The sequence below is a fragment of the Monodon monoceros genome, unplaced genomic scaffold (genome assembly GCF_005190385.1).
Source record: "Monodon monoceros isolate NGI ecotype Baffin Bay Population unplaced genomic scaffold, NGI_Narwhal_1 Super_Scaffold_17, whole genome shotgun sequence".
Lineage (NCBI taxonomy): Eukaryota > Metazoa > Chordata > Mammalia > Artiodactyla > Monodontidae > Monodon > Monodon monoceros.
In genome coordinates, this window is record NW_021703773.1 from 11102355 (window position 1) to 11116405 (window position 14051).

A 14051-nucleotide genomic window follows, 5' to 3' on the forward strand; every position below is an offset into this window, starting at 1 on the left:
AAACAGACTCACAGACTTAGAGAATGAATTTATGGTTACCAGGGAGGAAGGGTTGGGGAGAGGGGTAGATTCAGAATTTGGGACTGACATGTACACACTGCTATATTTTAAAAAGATAACCAACGAGGACCTACTATAAAAAAAAAAATTAGTAATAGGAACACTAAACGAGTAAAGAAAATAAAAAAGAGAATTATTAACATCAAGGAAAATTAAGACTGGTGACCATAATAACACAGATTGCCTTAGTGTTATATAATATTTGAGTAGATACAATAATGTAAAAACAGATTATTAATTTGACCAAAAATTAAAATATAATTTTGTTCTAAGGAAGATGGGGGTGACATTGATGGAGAAGAAATGAAGGAAGGGGATATGGGAGACAAGCCCTAATTTACCATTATAGGATATCAACAGAAAATTTCTAAAACTGGTAAGTCAAAAAAATAGTAATCTAAGCACGTCACTTAGAAATACGGAGGCAACCTCATACCTGTCAGAATGGCTATCATCAAAGAGTCTACAAATAACAAATGCTGGAGAGGGTGTGGAGAAAAGGGAACCCTGCTACACTGTTGGTGGGAATGTAAATTGAGGCAACCACCATGGACAACAGTATGGAGGTTCCTCAAAAAACTAAAAATAGAGCTACCATACGATCCAGCAATCCACTCCTAGGTACACAGCCAGAAAAAACAAAAACACTAATACAAAAAGATACATGCACCTCAATGTTCACTATTTACAATAGTCAAGATATGGAAGCAACCCAAATGCCCATCAACAGACAAATGGATAAAAAAGATATGGTGTAGATACATACAATGGAATATTACTCAGCCATAAAAGAGAATGAAATTCTGCTATTTACAACAACATGGATAGACCTAGAGAATATTATGCGTAGTGAAATAAGTCAGGAAGAGAAAGGCAAATACTGTATGATATCACTTGTATGTGGAATCTAAAAAATAATACAAATGAATGTATATGCAAAACTCACAGGTTTTGCACCAAAGGGAAGAGGGAAGAGGGGAGGGGCTAATTAGGGGTATGGGATTGAAAGATACAAACTACTATATATAAAATATATAAGCAACAGGGGTGTATTTTATAGTACAAGGAATTGCAGCCATTATCTTGTAATAACTTCTAACGGAGTATAATCTGTAAGAATACTGAATCACCTGAAACTATATTGTAAATCAACTATACTTCAGTTTTAAAAAAAAGGAAAGATGAGGTATTGTCAACAATAGCCCTCTTTCTTAGCCTTTTCCCCACTTTTTTTCAGCCTTTCAAGGAGAAATGTACAATAAATATTAATAAAATATATGCTGAAAAGGTGTTTGTTTTTTTGGCCGCACTGCACAGCAGGTGGGATCTTAGCTCCCCCCAGACCAGGGCTCGAACCCACGCCTGCTGCATTGGAAGCGCAGAGTCTTAACCACTGGACTGCCAGGGAAGTCCCAAAAAGGTGTTTTTAAAAAAAGAAATATGGAGGCCAATACCATAGAAACTGGTCAGAAGATCTGAGGGTGATTGCTTCTATAGAACAAAACAAAATGGGTTTGAGAAGGGTGTGAACTGGTGTGCTTTGTTATATGCCTTTAAGTCTCAACTGACTTTTAAAAACATTCACATGTATTATTTTGATGAAAATTCAAATGAAATTTAAAATAATAGTTATGGATATGTAAGCATCCTTTTCACTTCTGTACACTAAGCCCATATATTAAAATTAACTTCTGGACCACTCGACAGTTGTCTCAAACTTAGTATGTCTATCACTAAACTAATTTAACCTCATCCCCTAAACACGCAGCCCTTCAAACCTGTCTTCCTCTTACATAGCCCAGTGAAGGAAATGGCAGCACTCACCCACCATCAAAGACAAAAACCCAAGCTTCACAGTCAAGTTCTCCATCTTCCTTAACCTGCCTATCTTTTCAATCACCGAGTCCTAGCAATTCCATCTCCTAAATATCTTACAAATCTCTCTCTCCCCACCCACTGCCACTTCCCTTGACTAATCTACCATAGCCTCTTGCAAACAACACAACAACAGCCTCCCTATTTGTGTCTCTACAACTATGATCCCCCTGCAGTCCATTCCCTCCACAGACAGAGTCATCTACCATGGGTCGGCATGCTAGGGATGCACAGGCCAAATCTGTCTGTTCTGGTAAGGCTTGTAGTTAAGAATGGCTTCTTCTACATTTTTTAATAGTTAAAAAAAATCAAGAGGAAAACATTTTGTGGCATGTGAAAATTATATGAAAATCAAATTTCAGTGTCCCTAAATAAAGTTTTATTGGAACACAGCCATACTCATTCATTTACATATCATCCATGGCTGCTTTGAGGCCACAACGGCAAAGCTGTGTAGTTGAGACGGAGACCACATGGCCCTCAAAGCCTAAATTATTTCCTATCTGATCCTTCATGTTTGTCAACCCCTGTTCTCAACCATAAATTTGATCATGTCACTGTTCTGCCTAAAACCTTTCCTTAGTGCCCAACTGCTTTTATGATCAAATCGAGTGCTTGAAAGGAACTGGATATTTGAGACCCTGTTCAACTCTCCAGTCTTAAATTTTCCCACTCCCTTGCTTCCCTCTATCAGGGAATTGCTAGCAAACTGCTGAACCCCTCAATCATGTCATACCCTCTCTTGCTTTCAGGTTTTAGTACGTGGACCATTCCTCTGCTTAGAAAACATCCCTTCACTTCACCCAACTGCTACTTAAGCCTCAAGTGTCACTTCCAAAGTGTTTCCAAAGTGTTACAACCCTGGATTGTAATTTTCTGTTCCCTTATGTGTATATCCCACTAGAATATAAACTCTGGGAGGGCCAGTGACTATGTCTCTATTATCCTCCACTGAATCCCAGTGCCTAGAATAGTACATGGCACAAAGAAGATGCCACAGGGAATGTTTAAATGAAGAAATGCTTCAGCATATTGAACAGGTATATTGTTTTGCACACTCCTTAAACCTTTTGTTTACATTAAACACAGTATATATATCCAAACAAAAAGAAATTATTTGGGGTGGAATACTGGTATTATGGTAAATGTTTCTATCAGATCCAAAGTAGTATTACCTATCTAAGTGAGCAAACCGTTAAAGAACAAACCATTTTCTTTCACCTGCTATGTATGTAAGTGTAGTCCACTTAATCTGTGCGTATGTCCTAACAAGTTCTTTAAATTCTCCATTTTCAGACCTTCTGTAATTCTGTACATTCTCTACACTTTTAAGTCAGAAAGTCATTAAGCTTGAAAGCACAATAGGTGCATTACCTTTATTCTCTACCAACCCCAATATCTACCATTTTATGTTCCCATAAGATCTTTTTTTTTAAATGGAGTGGGAATATATATATTTCATACAAATATTATATAATAATAGTGTTTAGATGCTAGAGGTTGACAAATATTGTTCTGAAAGTCAGCTCTGTTATTAGATGGATGCTCCTAACAAGTTAGTTAACTTCTTAACCTTTAGTCTCTTCAACTGTAAAATGGGGATAAATAATAGTAGCTAACTAACTCATAGGTTACTGTAAGAATTAAATGAGATATTACTTATAAAATGCTTAGCATTTAGCACAGAGCCTGGCAAATAATAATGTCCAGAAGTGTCAGCTATTAAATTAATATTAAAACTATCATTTCATTAAGTCTGCTTTAATAATTATAATACTAGAGGCTTATGTTTTAACTTCCTTTTGCCAATGAAATAGCCCAACATCTGACAGACCTTTCTCTCTAGGAAAGAATGAGAAAAAGTGCAAATAAAGTGAGCATAGAAAATAAAAATGTGAATTCTGTACCTTTTCTCAGGAATGTTACTCCCAGAAGAAATTTTATCACGTGCTTTGTAAGAATACATCTTATACAAGCTGGGCTGCTTTTAAACATATAAAGGTCCATTCAAAAAAAAAAAGAGAGAAGTTTCAAAAAACTTTTAAAAATGAAGAAAATAAGATACAAAATATTACAATGATTTTTCCTTCTACTAACCAACTCATCAAATAAATCATCTGAAAATAAGCTCATGAATTATCAACTTCTAGGGCTCTAAAGGCAGTTAGAAATGCAATGTAATAACCCATTCCTCCCAAATCTATAGAGAATATATGATCAAAAGAATTCTTAGAGACATAGCAAGAGCCAAAGTCACAAAAATGATTCAATTACATTGTGTATACTTTAATAAAGCAGAAAAAGTTCACCAGAAAATTTAATTCAGCACATTTGTCCATCACCCCATCACCCTAGTATCCTCATTAGTGGAAGTCAGCCTGTGGATAAGTATTTAATCTGTAATTACCTAAGATCCAAAACAAAGCAAGAAAAGGTGTGTATGTGTATGTGTCTATGTAACTGTAATGAGAACATTTAGGAATCAAGCTTATTTTTCCATCAACTAAAAGTATTATAATATCCAAAAAAAGATATTATAAGAAGTGTTATAATATCCAAGCCAAATGAGTTATAAAATAGGCTTAAAAGAAAAAAAATAAACATTACTTTCTCAGATACTCCTGTTCTATTAACCCCAGAAATCATATATTGCATATTTTATTCTGTTCATATCATTTCTCTTTCCACATTTTATATCTTGTTATATATGGCATTTTCCTCTTTGAGTGGAAATAAAACAGGAAAATTTTAAACAGGAGTTGCATCAATAAAGAATGAAACAATAAGAACCATCTCTTTAATAAAAACAAACCTCTGAAGTTAATTCAATTGGTACTTGATTAGAGGAATGTTGCTCAGTGCCGGAAGATACAGCTTTAGAACTGAAAAATAATAAAATTAAATTATCTCAAATGTTAAAATGTAATTTTCTAATACATGAATCATCACACCTCCGCTCTTAGAAAGGCAGATAAGGTTATAGTACTCTTTTAGAACTGATGCTTTTTTAAATTGATTTTTCCCCTCCAAAGAGCTTAAGCTCCTCAAAGTCTAGATTTAAAACTCTTTAAAGTTTTTTAAGTTTAAAAGTAAAACTGATAATCTAAAGTACAACATAATGGTTATAGTCAATAATACTGTATTATAAACTTCAAAGTTGCTCAGAGACTAGATCTTAATTGTTCTCTACACAAAAAAGAAGTGCTATTCAAGTGATGTGATAAAAGTGTTATCTAACGCTATTGCCATAATCACAATGCAATATATAAATGTATCAAACCAACACTTGTACACTTCAAACTTACACAATGTTAAATGTCAATTATATTTCAATTTAAAAAAAAACTGAAAAATGATCGATAACATGTAAAGGTACTAAAAAGTAGGCAACACGTGTATTCCCTCCCTGTCCTCTATACATAAGGAGGAAATATGGTATATAGATTCTTCAACATTTACCTCAATGTTGCTTCTTTATTTTATTTATTTATTTATTTTAATTGAAGCATAGTCGATTTACAATATTGTATTAGTTTCAGGTGTACAGCAAAGTTACTTGGTTATACATATATGTATGTATGTATCTATATTCTTTTTTTTCCTGATTCTTTTCCAGTATAGTTTATTACAAGATACTGAATATAGTTCCCTGTGCTATACACTTCTTTAATCAACAGGAGCAGCTTTCTAAGTACTATAGTCATCTACTTCCTATTCACCAAGACGGTGTTCTATGATTTATCATTCTCCCTACTGACTCCCACACCAAATTGACTAAAAGAGGTGTGCAAAAATGATTATCTTTACTCATTTTACTTTGTGTGGTACCTGTAAATTGGTACTAAATGAATCATTTAAATAACACAAAACCCAGAAGTTAAAAAAAAAACTGAAAAATGAACCTTGGTAGAAAAAACTCCTTTGGACACAATTCTTCATTAGCTTGAAGGATAAGGCTCTGAGGAGATTCTGTTTTGGCTTTAGCAAGCCAATTTCTACCCTATTGAACACAAGAAGAATCGTTTAATGCACAGTGAGAAAATTCAATCAAACAGGCAGACTTCTACATTGTTTACCTTTTCTGTAAGGGTGCAAATCTTTACAAATTTGCTTTGCCCAGGAACTTCTACCAAGAATCCCTCAGTTATGAGCTGATGGGAAAAAACCTTCCACCAATTCTCTGTGTGATCCTTGCCAGTGCCAAAGAAATTGTGACTGCGATATTTATCTTCAAGACGCTGGGAATTCTGAAATTAGGCATAAAATCAATTTCTTAAAATGTTTATTTAATTAAACAGGAGATGTAAAACACGAAATCGTCTATTGATTGTTTGGCTTTAACACTAAATTTCAGCTTTAAAAACCTACGGAATTTTTATACCCCTCCTGCTTGCTCTGATTACTTAAGTCACAAATAAATACACTCAAAATAGTGTTCCTTTTCTGTTTTAAATAATGGCAGGAAATTTCATATATAAATCACATGCATTTCCCAATGCATAGGTTTGGATATATTTGGAATATTTAACCTTTGCTATTTAGACCTTTTATTAACATACTCACATTGTTTGAAAACTGTGATCATAAATCTACAGCTCAAGACTTGAAGCATGGGTGTTAAAGGCAGTGTGACCCATAGCTGGTAATCAGTGAGTGCAGTGCCAAGACTCAGGTTTCCACTGCGTTGTTGTCATTACTGTGCTTTTTGTCCGTGATGTTTCAGCAAAGTTTACTTAATCATTTCTGATTTAGCTGCTTCACTGAGATACATCAGAAAAAGCAGGTGCATGCTAGACAGTTGATGCTTTTGAGATATTCTTCCCTAAGTGACCAGAGGATTCCGATCGGAGACTCTTCATAGCCATCAAGGTCTAGAAATATTGGGGAAGCTAGCCCATCATATGCAATTCTCTTGTCCTCTAATGGAAATGACTCTCCCCACCTTCACTCTCCACAGAGAACTTTTTCTATTCACTTGGCCCTCTGATTACCCCTTTTATAAAATTTTATTTATTTATTTATTTTTGGATGCGTTGGGTCTTCGTTGCTGCCCACAGGCTTTCACTAGTTGCGGCGAGCGGGGGCTGCTCTTCATTGCGGTGCACGGGCTTCTCATTGCGGTGGCTTCTCTTGTTGCCAAGCACAGGCTCTAGGTGGCTTCTCTTGTTGTGGAGCACAGGCTCTAGGCGCACGGGCTTCAGTAGCTGTGGCACGCGGGCTTAGTAGTTGTGGCTCGTGGTCTCTAGAGCGTAGGCTCGGTAGTTGTGGCGCACGGGCTTAGCTGCTCTGAGGCATGTGGGATCTTCCCAGACCAGGGCTTGAACCCATGTCCCCTGCATTGGCAGGCAGATTCTTAACCACTGTGTCACCAGGGAAGTCCGTGATTACCTCCTTCATCCATCCTACACATCTAAATACTACTTTTAAATGTGTATGGTACTATATAAACATAGGGCTCTCTGGAGAATTGCTTCTATCTCATGTATTTGCGGTGAATACAGCAGATTGTAATTCGAGGGTCATTCTGCCCTTCCTCCACTGTGACTTCTACCACAGAATCTGGGAAGTTACAAACACTATTTCTCAAACTTTCTTTCAACTAGGCTTCTGGATGTGATTTAAGTTCCACTAAACAAAGGTATTTTTGCATGACATCTACACGCAGGAAGTGAGGCAAAGGGGTCTACTTTGCTATATTTGCAGGTATGCATGACGGTGGAGGGGTTTGCTTTTTATGAGAAAGTGTTAGCAAAGAACCTAGCATACAGCTTCTAGCTTCCTAAGTAACAGGAGACATTCATTTTGTTGATACAGATTATAGAAGGCAGCTCCCAGATCAAGCAGAAGTAGAACCTTCCTGATTGTTACAGCTCCCTATTCAGCGCAGTTTGGGGTCAGGCACAGACAGATAACTTCTTAACCACAGAAGAGGCAACTGCTTCCATGGAAGATTATTTTGCAGTATAATCTTATCAACAATACTCTAAGCCACTTAACACCCAGTAATAAATACCTTTCTGTTTAAATTCGCTAGACTGATCATGTGCTTCATAACAAATACTGTATTTTAGGTTATATTCATGTTTCAAAAACATTCACTCCTTGAGTATGTCAAGAAGTTCCTGTATTCTAAAATTTTCAATATGAAATGCAATCTAAAATTTGAGAAATAGGTACATCCTGTCACTCAACATTTTTATATTTCATCTATACTCTAATGATGGTTTAACAATCAGTGCATATTCAAATCCAGGGATCAAAATGAAAAGAATATACAGAATGAGTTCCAGCAGACATAACTCAAGCACTAGAAGCCTCACTATATTACAAATGTATTGGTTTTGTTCAACTGATGAAAACATTACGGTTACAAGTTTATCATTTTGGAATGTTAAAAATGTGAATACAAGTGAAATAACCTAAAAAGACTGATCCCTCACATAAAGAAATCTAGGCTGAAATTAGATTAGATTAGGAAAGTTCCCATCAGAGACACATCAGTGCCCAGATACACTGAGCTTTTTTAAAACACAGGCTTCTTATAGGTTTAATTAACAGGGTCTGTAACGTGCATTCTAAAAATAAAAATTGAAATTGAATTTTGTATTAAAATAGCTAAGTAATAAAGCTTTAGTATCACGGTGATTATATTTACAAAAATTGTACTAGAACAAGATTCAGAGAAACAGAAACACCCACGTACAACGTGGCACCTTTTTCCACAACAACCTCTACTACCTATACTAACTGACTTTGGTTTGATTTGTGTAGAATGTTTAAAATCAAACATCACAGAATTTCAGATCTGGAAGGAACATTGGAGCTCATTGATCTATCTAGTCATTTTTACTCAGATACAATCAGAGGCTCAAAGATGTTAAGCGGTAGCCTAAGGTCATAGAGGTAAGACTAGGACACAGTCCTCCAGACCACTACACCAGGGATATATATACACACAGACACCAATATACATACATATACATATATACTGATTGTAGTTAGTGCAACTAGACCACCTGGGTTCAAGTCACAGCTCCAGTACTTACTAGCTTTTGGATTTTGGGCAAGTCAGTCACTTAACTTACCTGTGTTTCTATTTCCTCAGCTGCTATACAAGTATAATAATACTTCTTATCCTTTAACTTAGCCTGCCTTCCTTAACATAAAAGCAAAAGCCCTGACTCAGTATTAAGTCAGTTTTCCCAGAACATTTGTAATGGCATTCTACACCTGCTGGGGGCTTACCTTTATAGTAGGAGAATCTATTGCTTGCAAACTAATAACACCAAAGACATTAAGTTGCCTAACTAGTACTTACTAGCAATCTGGACACTAGAAATTATTCCTCTAGCCTTCCCTTTCGTAAGCAGAAAACAACCTGAAGTGAATGAACACATTTGCTGATATAAAGAAATGAGATGTTCTTCTAATTGGTAGGGGTAACTGTCCCTTCCCCTCATGATCAATAATCATCGTGAATACTGTGTACTGTGTGAATAAATTTACACTGTCATGTTTCCATGGCAATCACCATACATAAAACGAAATATTTCTGCTCTTCGACACAGATCATTTTGTTTTAAAGAAATCATATTCCCTTTTCAACAAGAAATCCAAATTTACCCAAGTAACATTTCTGAAAAAACAGAATAAGGATTTTCAACAACAAATGTCTTAAAAAAAAAAACAAAAACCACAGATGTCTAACAATTTCTTACTCTGAGCGAGGCATCTTCCATAAATTACTTATATGTTCTAGTAACTTAATTTTCCAGGTTAACCCACTGACGAAGTAAAACTGCTAAGGATGAGGAAGCTGCCATAGCGGATATAGGGATTTGGGCACTGATTTCAAGGAGTGCACAATTATACATGCACATATCCCTTACCAATCATAAATCTTCATTCTAGTATCTCTAGATCATTCAACCTAAAAATACAAATTTAAAACTGCACGTGAACAGCATAATAAAACAGACACAGCACTAGAACGTTACTTAGGAAAGCTGTCGCTCATCCTGCTTCTGGCACAAAGCAATGACCTGACATGACACAGGTCATTTAACTTTCTGGGACTTAGTATTAACCGCTGTATAATAAGGTGGTAGAGTTAAATAATCTTTTTGCTCTAAGAGTCTCTACTTCTATGGGACAAAGTCTCAAAAATGGAAGTTATCAACCCATTCTTCTCCTTTAAAAAGCAGGCTGGAAAAATCAGGGTACCAAACAGATGCATCAGGGAATTTGGAAACCTATGAACAGATCGATGTGTGTTAGAATAAAGGGAGCCGAATAGCCAGAGCACAAGTCCCAAAGGATCACTTTCTAATAAAAGCCAAATCTTCCGCACCATTATCTGATAGAGAAAACAAACAAACTTGCCACTTCTCTAAATTAACTTCTTTAAAAATGACGATTGCTTGTTGTGGTAGTTCTTTCAGCTGGGAATGCCACATTCCTCTCCACCTTCTTCCCTCAAGTTGGCTCTCAATGCCCAAATCTACTCTTATCATCCACAGAATAGAAAAGCACCAGTGATACCATAACAAAGACTTCTCTAGTTTCACAGCCATTAACAAGCACTCTCTCTTCAGAACTTAAATAATACTTTATATCTATTCGTATGTCCCCCATCTCTTTTTATGCTGCGATATACTTATTTATTCTCAAGTAACACACCTTCCATATTAGATGATGTCTCATCTAATTCCACTTTGAATTCCCCACAAAACAGAGTACAGTAGCTCACACAAAAATAGATGTTTTGGGAATTCCCTGGCGGTCCAGTGGTCAGGAGTCCATGCTTCCACTGCAGGGGGCACGGGTTTGATCCCTGGTTGGGGAACTAAGATCCCGCATGCCATGCGGCGCAGCCAAAAAAAAAAAAGTTTAATAACTAGCAGAAAAAAGTAGTTATAAACTCTTAAGAAGTTTTAGATTCCTGTGTTCTTAAAGTACAAAATAAGTCCATAGTTTCTGTCTATATTTTAACTAATTTTTTTTTTCTTTTGCCTCTTTCCCAGTTCCTACAGGCCAAGGAAGTTCACAGCTGCCGCTTCAGGGCTTAAAAAGGTCATTTCTGGGACTGTTATTCTATGCGAACAATAAAGCCAAAATACAAAGTTACAATAATTATCTCTAGGAATATATTTCAACCTGATGAAATAGCTTGTCCAAAAAATTAAACGGATAACCCTCTCCTGTTAGAAAGTTTGAAAATTATAAAGGGTAATTAAAACTAACAATAGTTTCCCAATGGCTGCCTATAGTCAAAGCATCTTTTATCAAAAGTGTTCTCTAATTCTGGAGCACTTTGATAACATGATCAGGAGAGAGGTTTCACTTAATCTCCTGATTATGCAAATTAATGACTGTGTCTGTTTTCTAATCTGTAAAATTAAGATAACTGCATATCTTAATACTTAATTCACAAAGATGTTTAAAGATTTTTATGTGGGGCTTCCCTGGTGGCGCAGTGGTTGAGAGTTCGCCTGCCGATGCAGGGGACACGGGTTCGTGCCCCGGTCCGGGAAGATCCCGGGAGAGGCCACAACAGTGAGAGGCCCGTGCTCCGCAACAGGAGAGGCCACAACAGTGAGAGGCCCGCGTACCGCAAAAAAATAAAAAAAGATTTTTATGTGGTGAGCTATTTAGACCCCTAAAACAAAGTTCCTTAGGCAATATTTCTGCTATTTAATTTCCAGCAAAACTTATGCTTTAAAAACAAAATTTTAAACTCCATTCACAAACACCTGAATGGCCTGAATAATCATTTATACTATTTTTTATACTATTTTTAAACATCCTATATAAGAGAGGAGAATCATGTGCTGCTGAAAAATTTGTTTCATATGTACAAATATTACCTCTTTAAATGAACTCCAAGAGTTTCAAGTTTAAGATACTTAATCATCTTACAAATGAAAATTATCTGTAAAGATATTTTTTCCTGAATTAGTTAAGGTAGATGATTCACTAAATTCTCAAAGGAAATACAATTATAATTCAAAAAATGATATCCCAGTAGATACCAAGATCACTGAAATTGGGGGAAAAAAACTTGCCTTATTTTCACTGTATTTAATGTCTACAAATTTTCGTTAAGTGGCTTTTTAAAAAAGTTTTACACCTTTATCTAGCAAGGGTAATATAAAATTTCACAAAGAATAAACTTCTTAATTTGCAGACTCCCAGAAGAGACTGTTGGTATAAGCAGTCTGACTTGGTTTTCAAATAATAGGTGAAATCTGATCCGTCTTGTGACCAGTTCAAGTTTGTCTAGGAGCCCACTTCCACTTATCTGTTGATACTGGATACTGCTGGATTACACCAAATTAAAACAAGGATAATTTTTATAAATTATACATTCAGCTGGGATACACAGGTTTTAAAGATGACAGAGACAAGAAATTTTCATAGATCTCAATTACATTAAATCTATCCCTTGCAACTTAAATTCTTTTTTTAAAAAAAATAGCACTCATATCAGCTGAACCAAGTTCCTTAGGCAACACTTCTACTGTTCAATTTCTAACCAAACTTGAGATTTAAGAACAAAATTTTAAACTCCATAATCTAAAAACATCAGTACCTGAAGTTAACATATTTTTAGCATTTCATTAAAAGTATTTCACAACTGGCTAACTTAATAAGTCCCTTTCAAAACAAAACAAAAACTCAGAAAGTAAATATTTACACAAAGTATTTGAGAATTTAAGAAATGAATGCTGACCTAAATTATTTTTAAAATTCTACATACAGGGCTTCCTTGGTGGCGCAGTGGTTAAGAATCCGCCTGCCAATGCTAGGGGACACGGGTTCAAGTCCTGGTCTGGGAGGATCCCACATTAGTTGCTGTGGAGCAACTAAGCCTCTGAGCCACAACTGCTGAGCCTGCATCTAGAGCCCGCGAGCCACAGCTACTGAAGCCAGGGCACCTGGAACCCGTGCTCCGCAACACGAGAAACCACCGCAAAGAGAAACCTGCGCACCGCAACAAAGAGTAGCCCCCGCTCACCGCAACTAGAGAAAAGCCCACACACAGCAACAAAGACCCAACACAGCCAAAAATAAATAAGTAAAATAGATAAAGAAAGAAAACAAAACTTAAAAAAAAAATTCTACAAAGTGAGAATTTTAATCTCCACTTTTAGTATATTTTTAATAAATATATGTAGTTGCAAAGGAGTCTATCTCCCATTTTTGGTTTATTCAACTAACGTCAATATATACTACTTAACTTTACAGACTTCTAAATCAGGAATAAAATCATATAAACAAAAGGACTACAGAAAAAGCTCTCTGGCTATAAGGGTCATGACCTACTCATATTTGTATCTGCAACTGTTAGCATAATGCTGGCACACTAATCACTCAAAAAAAAAAAAAAAGTAGCAGAATTAACTATTCATTGGTGAAGAAAAAGAACTTTCTTAGAATTTTAAATACTTCTGATTAGAAATAAAATAGAAGGAAAGAAAAAATATACTACCAAATATTATTATTGAACTTAGACATTTACAAATAATCATTGAAATTTAAATTTTGCTCAAAAAATTTACTACTTCACAGGGCACCAAGATACAAATTTGTTCTACCTGTCCCTTGACACAATGAAAGTAAACTTTTCTTAATTGTCCTATAAAAGACCAGTCTAGGGATTCATCTAACTGCAGTGTAATAAACTGAAACAGACAGCCTGGAAGCATTGTCTTAATGATACACACAGGTTTTGTCAAAGGTAATGAATGCAGTGCTTAAATGGAACTTAATATGACTCTCTGAGTTCTGATAACTAAAGCCAAAGCTATAATTGTAAAACAGCAAACCTCTGAAGAAAAGTGTAATAGGAGTAAAAGAAGAACTCTGAAGGTGACTCACAGACATACTTACAGATCCTCGGAGAAATAAAATTGGAACCCCAATTCCAAACTTTTCGCCTAAGATGGTCACGGCAGATAAGAGCTGGAATGCCTGTGGACCAAAGTCCTGTAACATATCATCTGAGTCATCAATGGAAAAGCAGCGATCCAATCTAAATAAAAATAATATGTAAAGAAAGCTTAGCCAAGGCATGTACCTTTAGAAATAAAAAGATTTAGTGTAACAGTTAGCCC

The 14051-nt window shown here is 35.8% G+C and overlaps 1 protein-coding gene across 6 annotated transcripts in view; it reads right to left on the bottom strand.

The window, feature by feature from the left end:
• WRN (WRN RecQ like helicase) overlaps positions 1 to 14051 on the bottom strand; it is a 129220-nt gene that overhangs the window by 18925 nt on the left and 96244 nt on the right. For 4 of the 6 annotated variants that reach the window (XM_029226463.1, XM_029226465.1, XM_029226461.1 and 1 more), the window contains 5 exons: positions 13828 to 13969; positions 6012 to 6182; positions 5838 to 5935; positions 4748 to 4817; positions 3843 to 3919 (listed from right to left, as the gene is read on the bottom strand). In XM_029226463.1, the coding sequence (XP_029082296.1) occupies positions 3843 to 3919; positions 4748 to 4817; positions 5838 to 5935; positions 6012 to 6182; positions 13828 to 13969 (558 nt within the window). The remainder of the gene's footprint in view (positions 1 to 3842; positions 3920 to 4747; positions 4818 to 5837; positions 5936 to 6011; positions 6183 to 13827; positions 13970 to 14051) is intronic. The other 2 variants (XM_029226464.1, XM_029226466.1) reach the window with 2 other exon arrangements.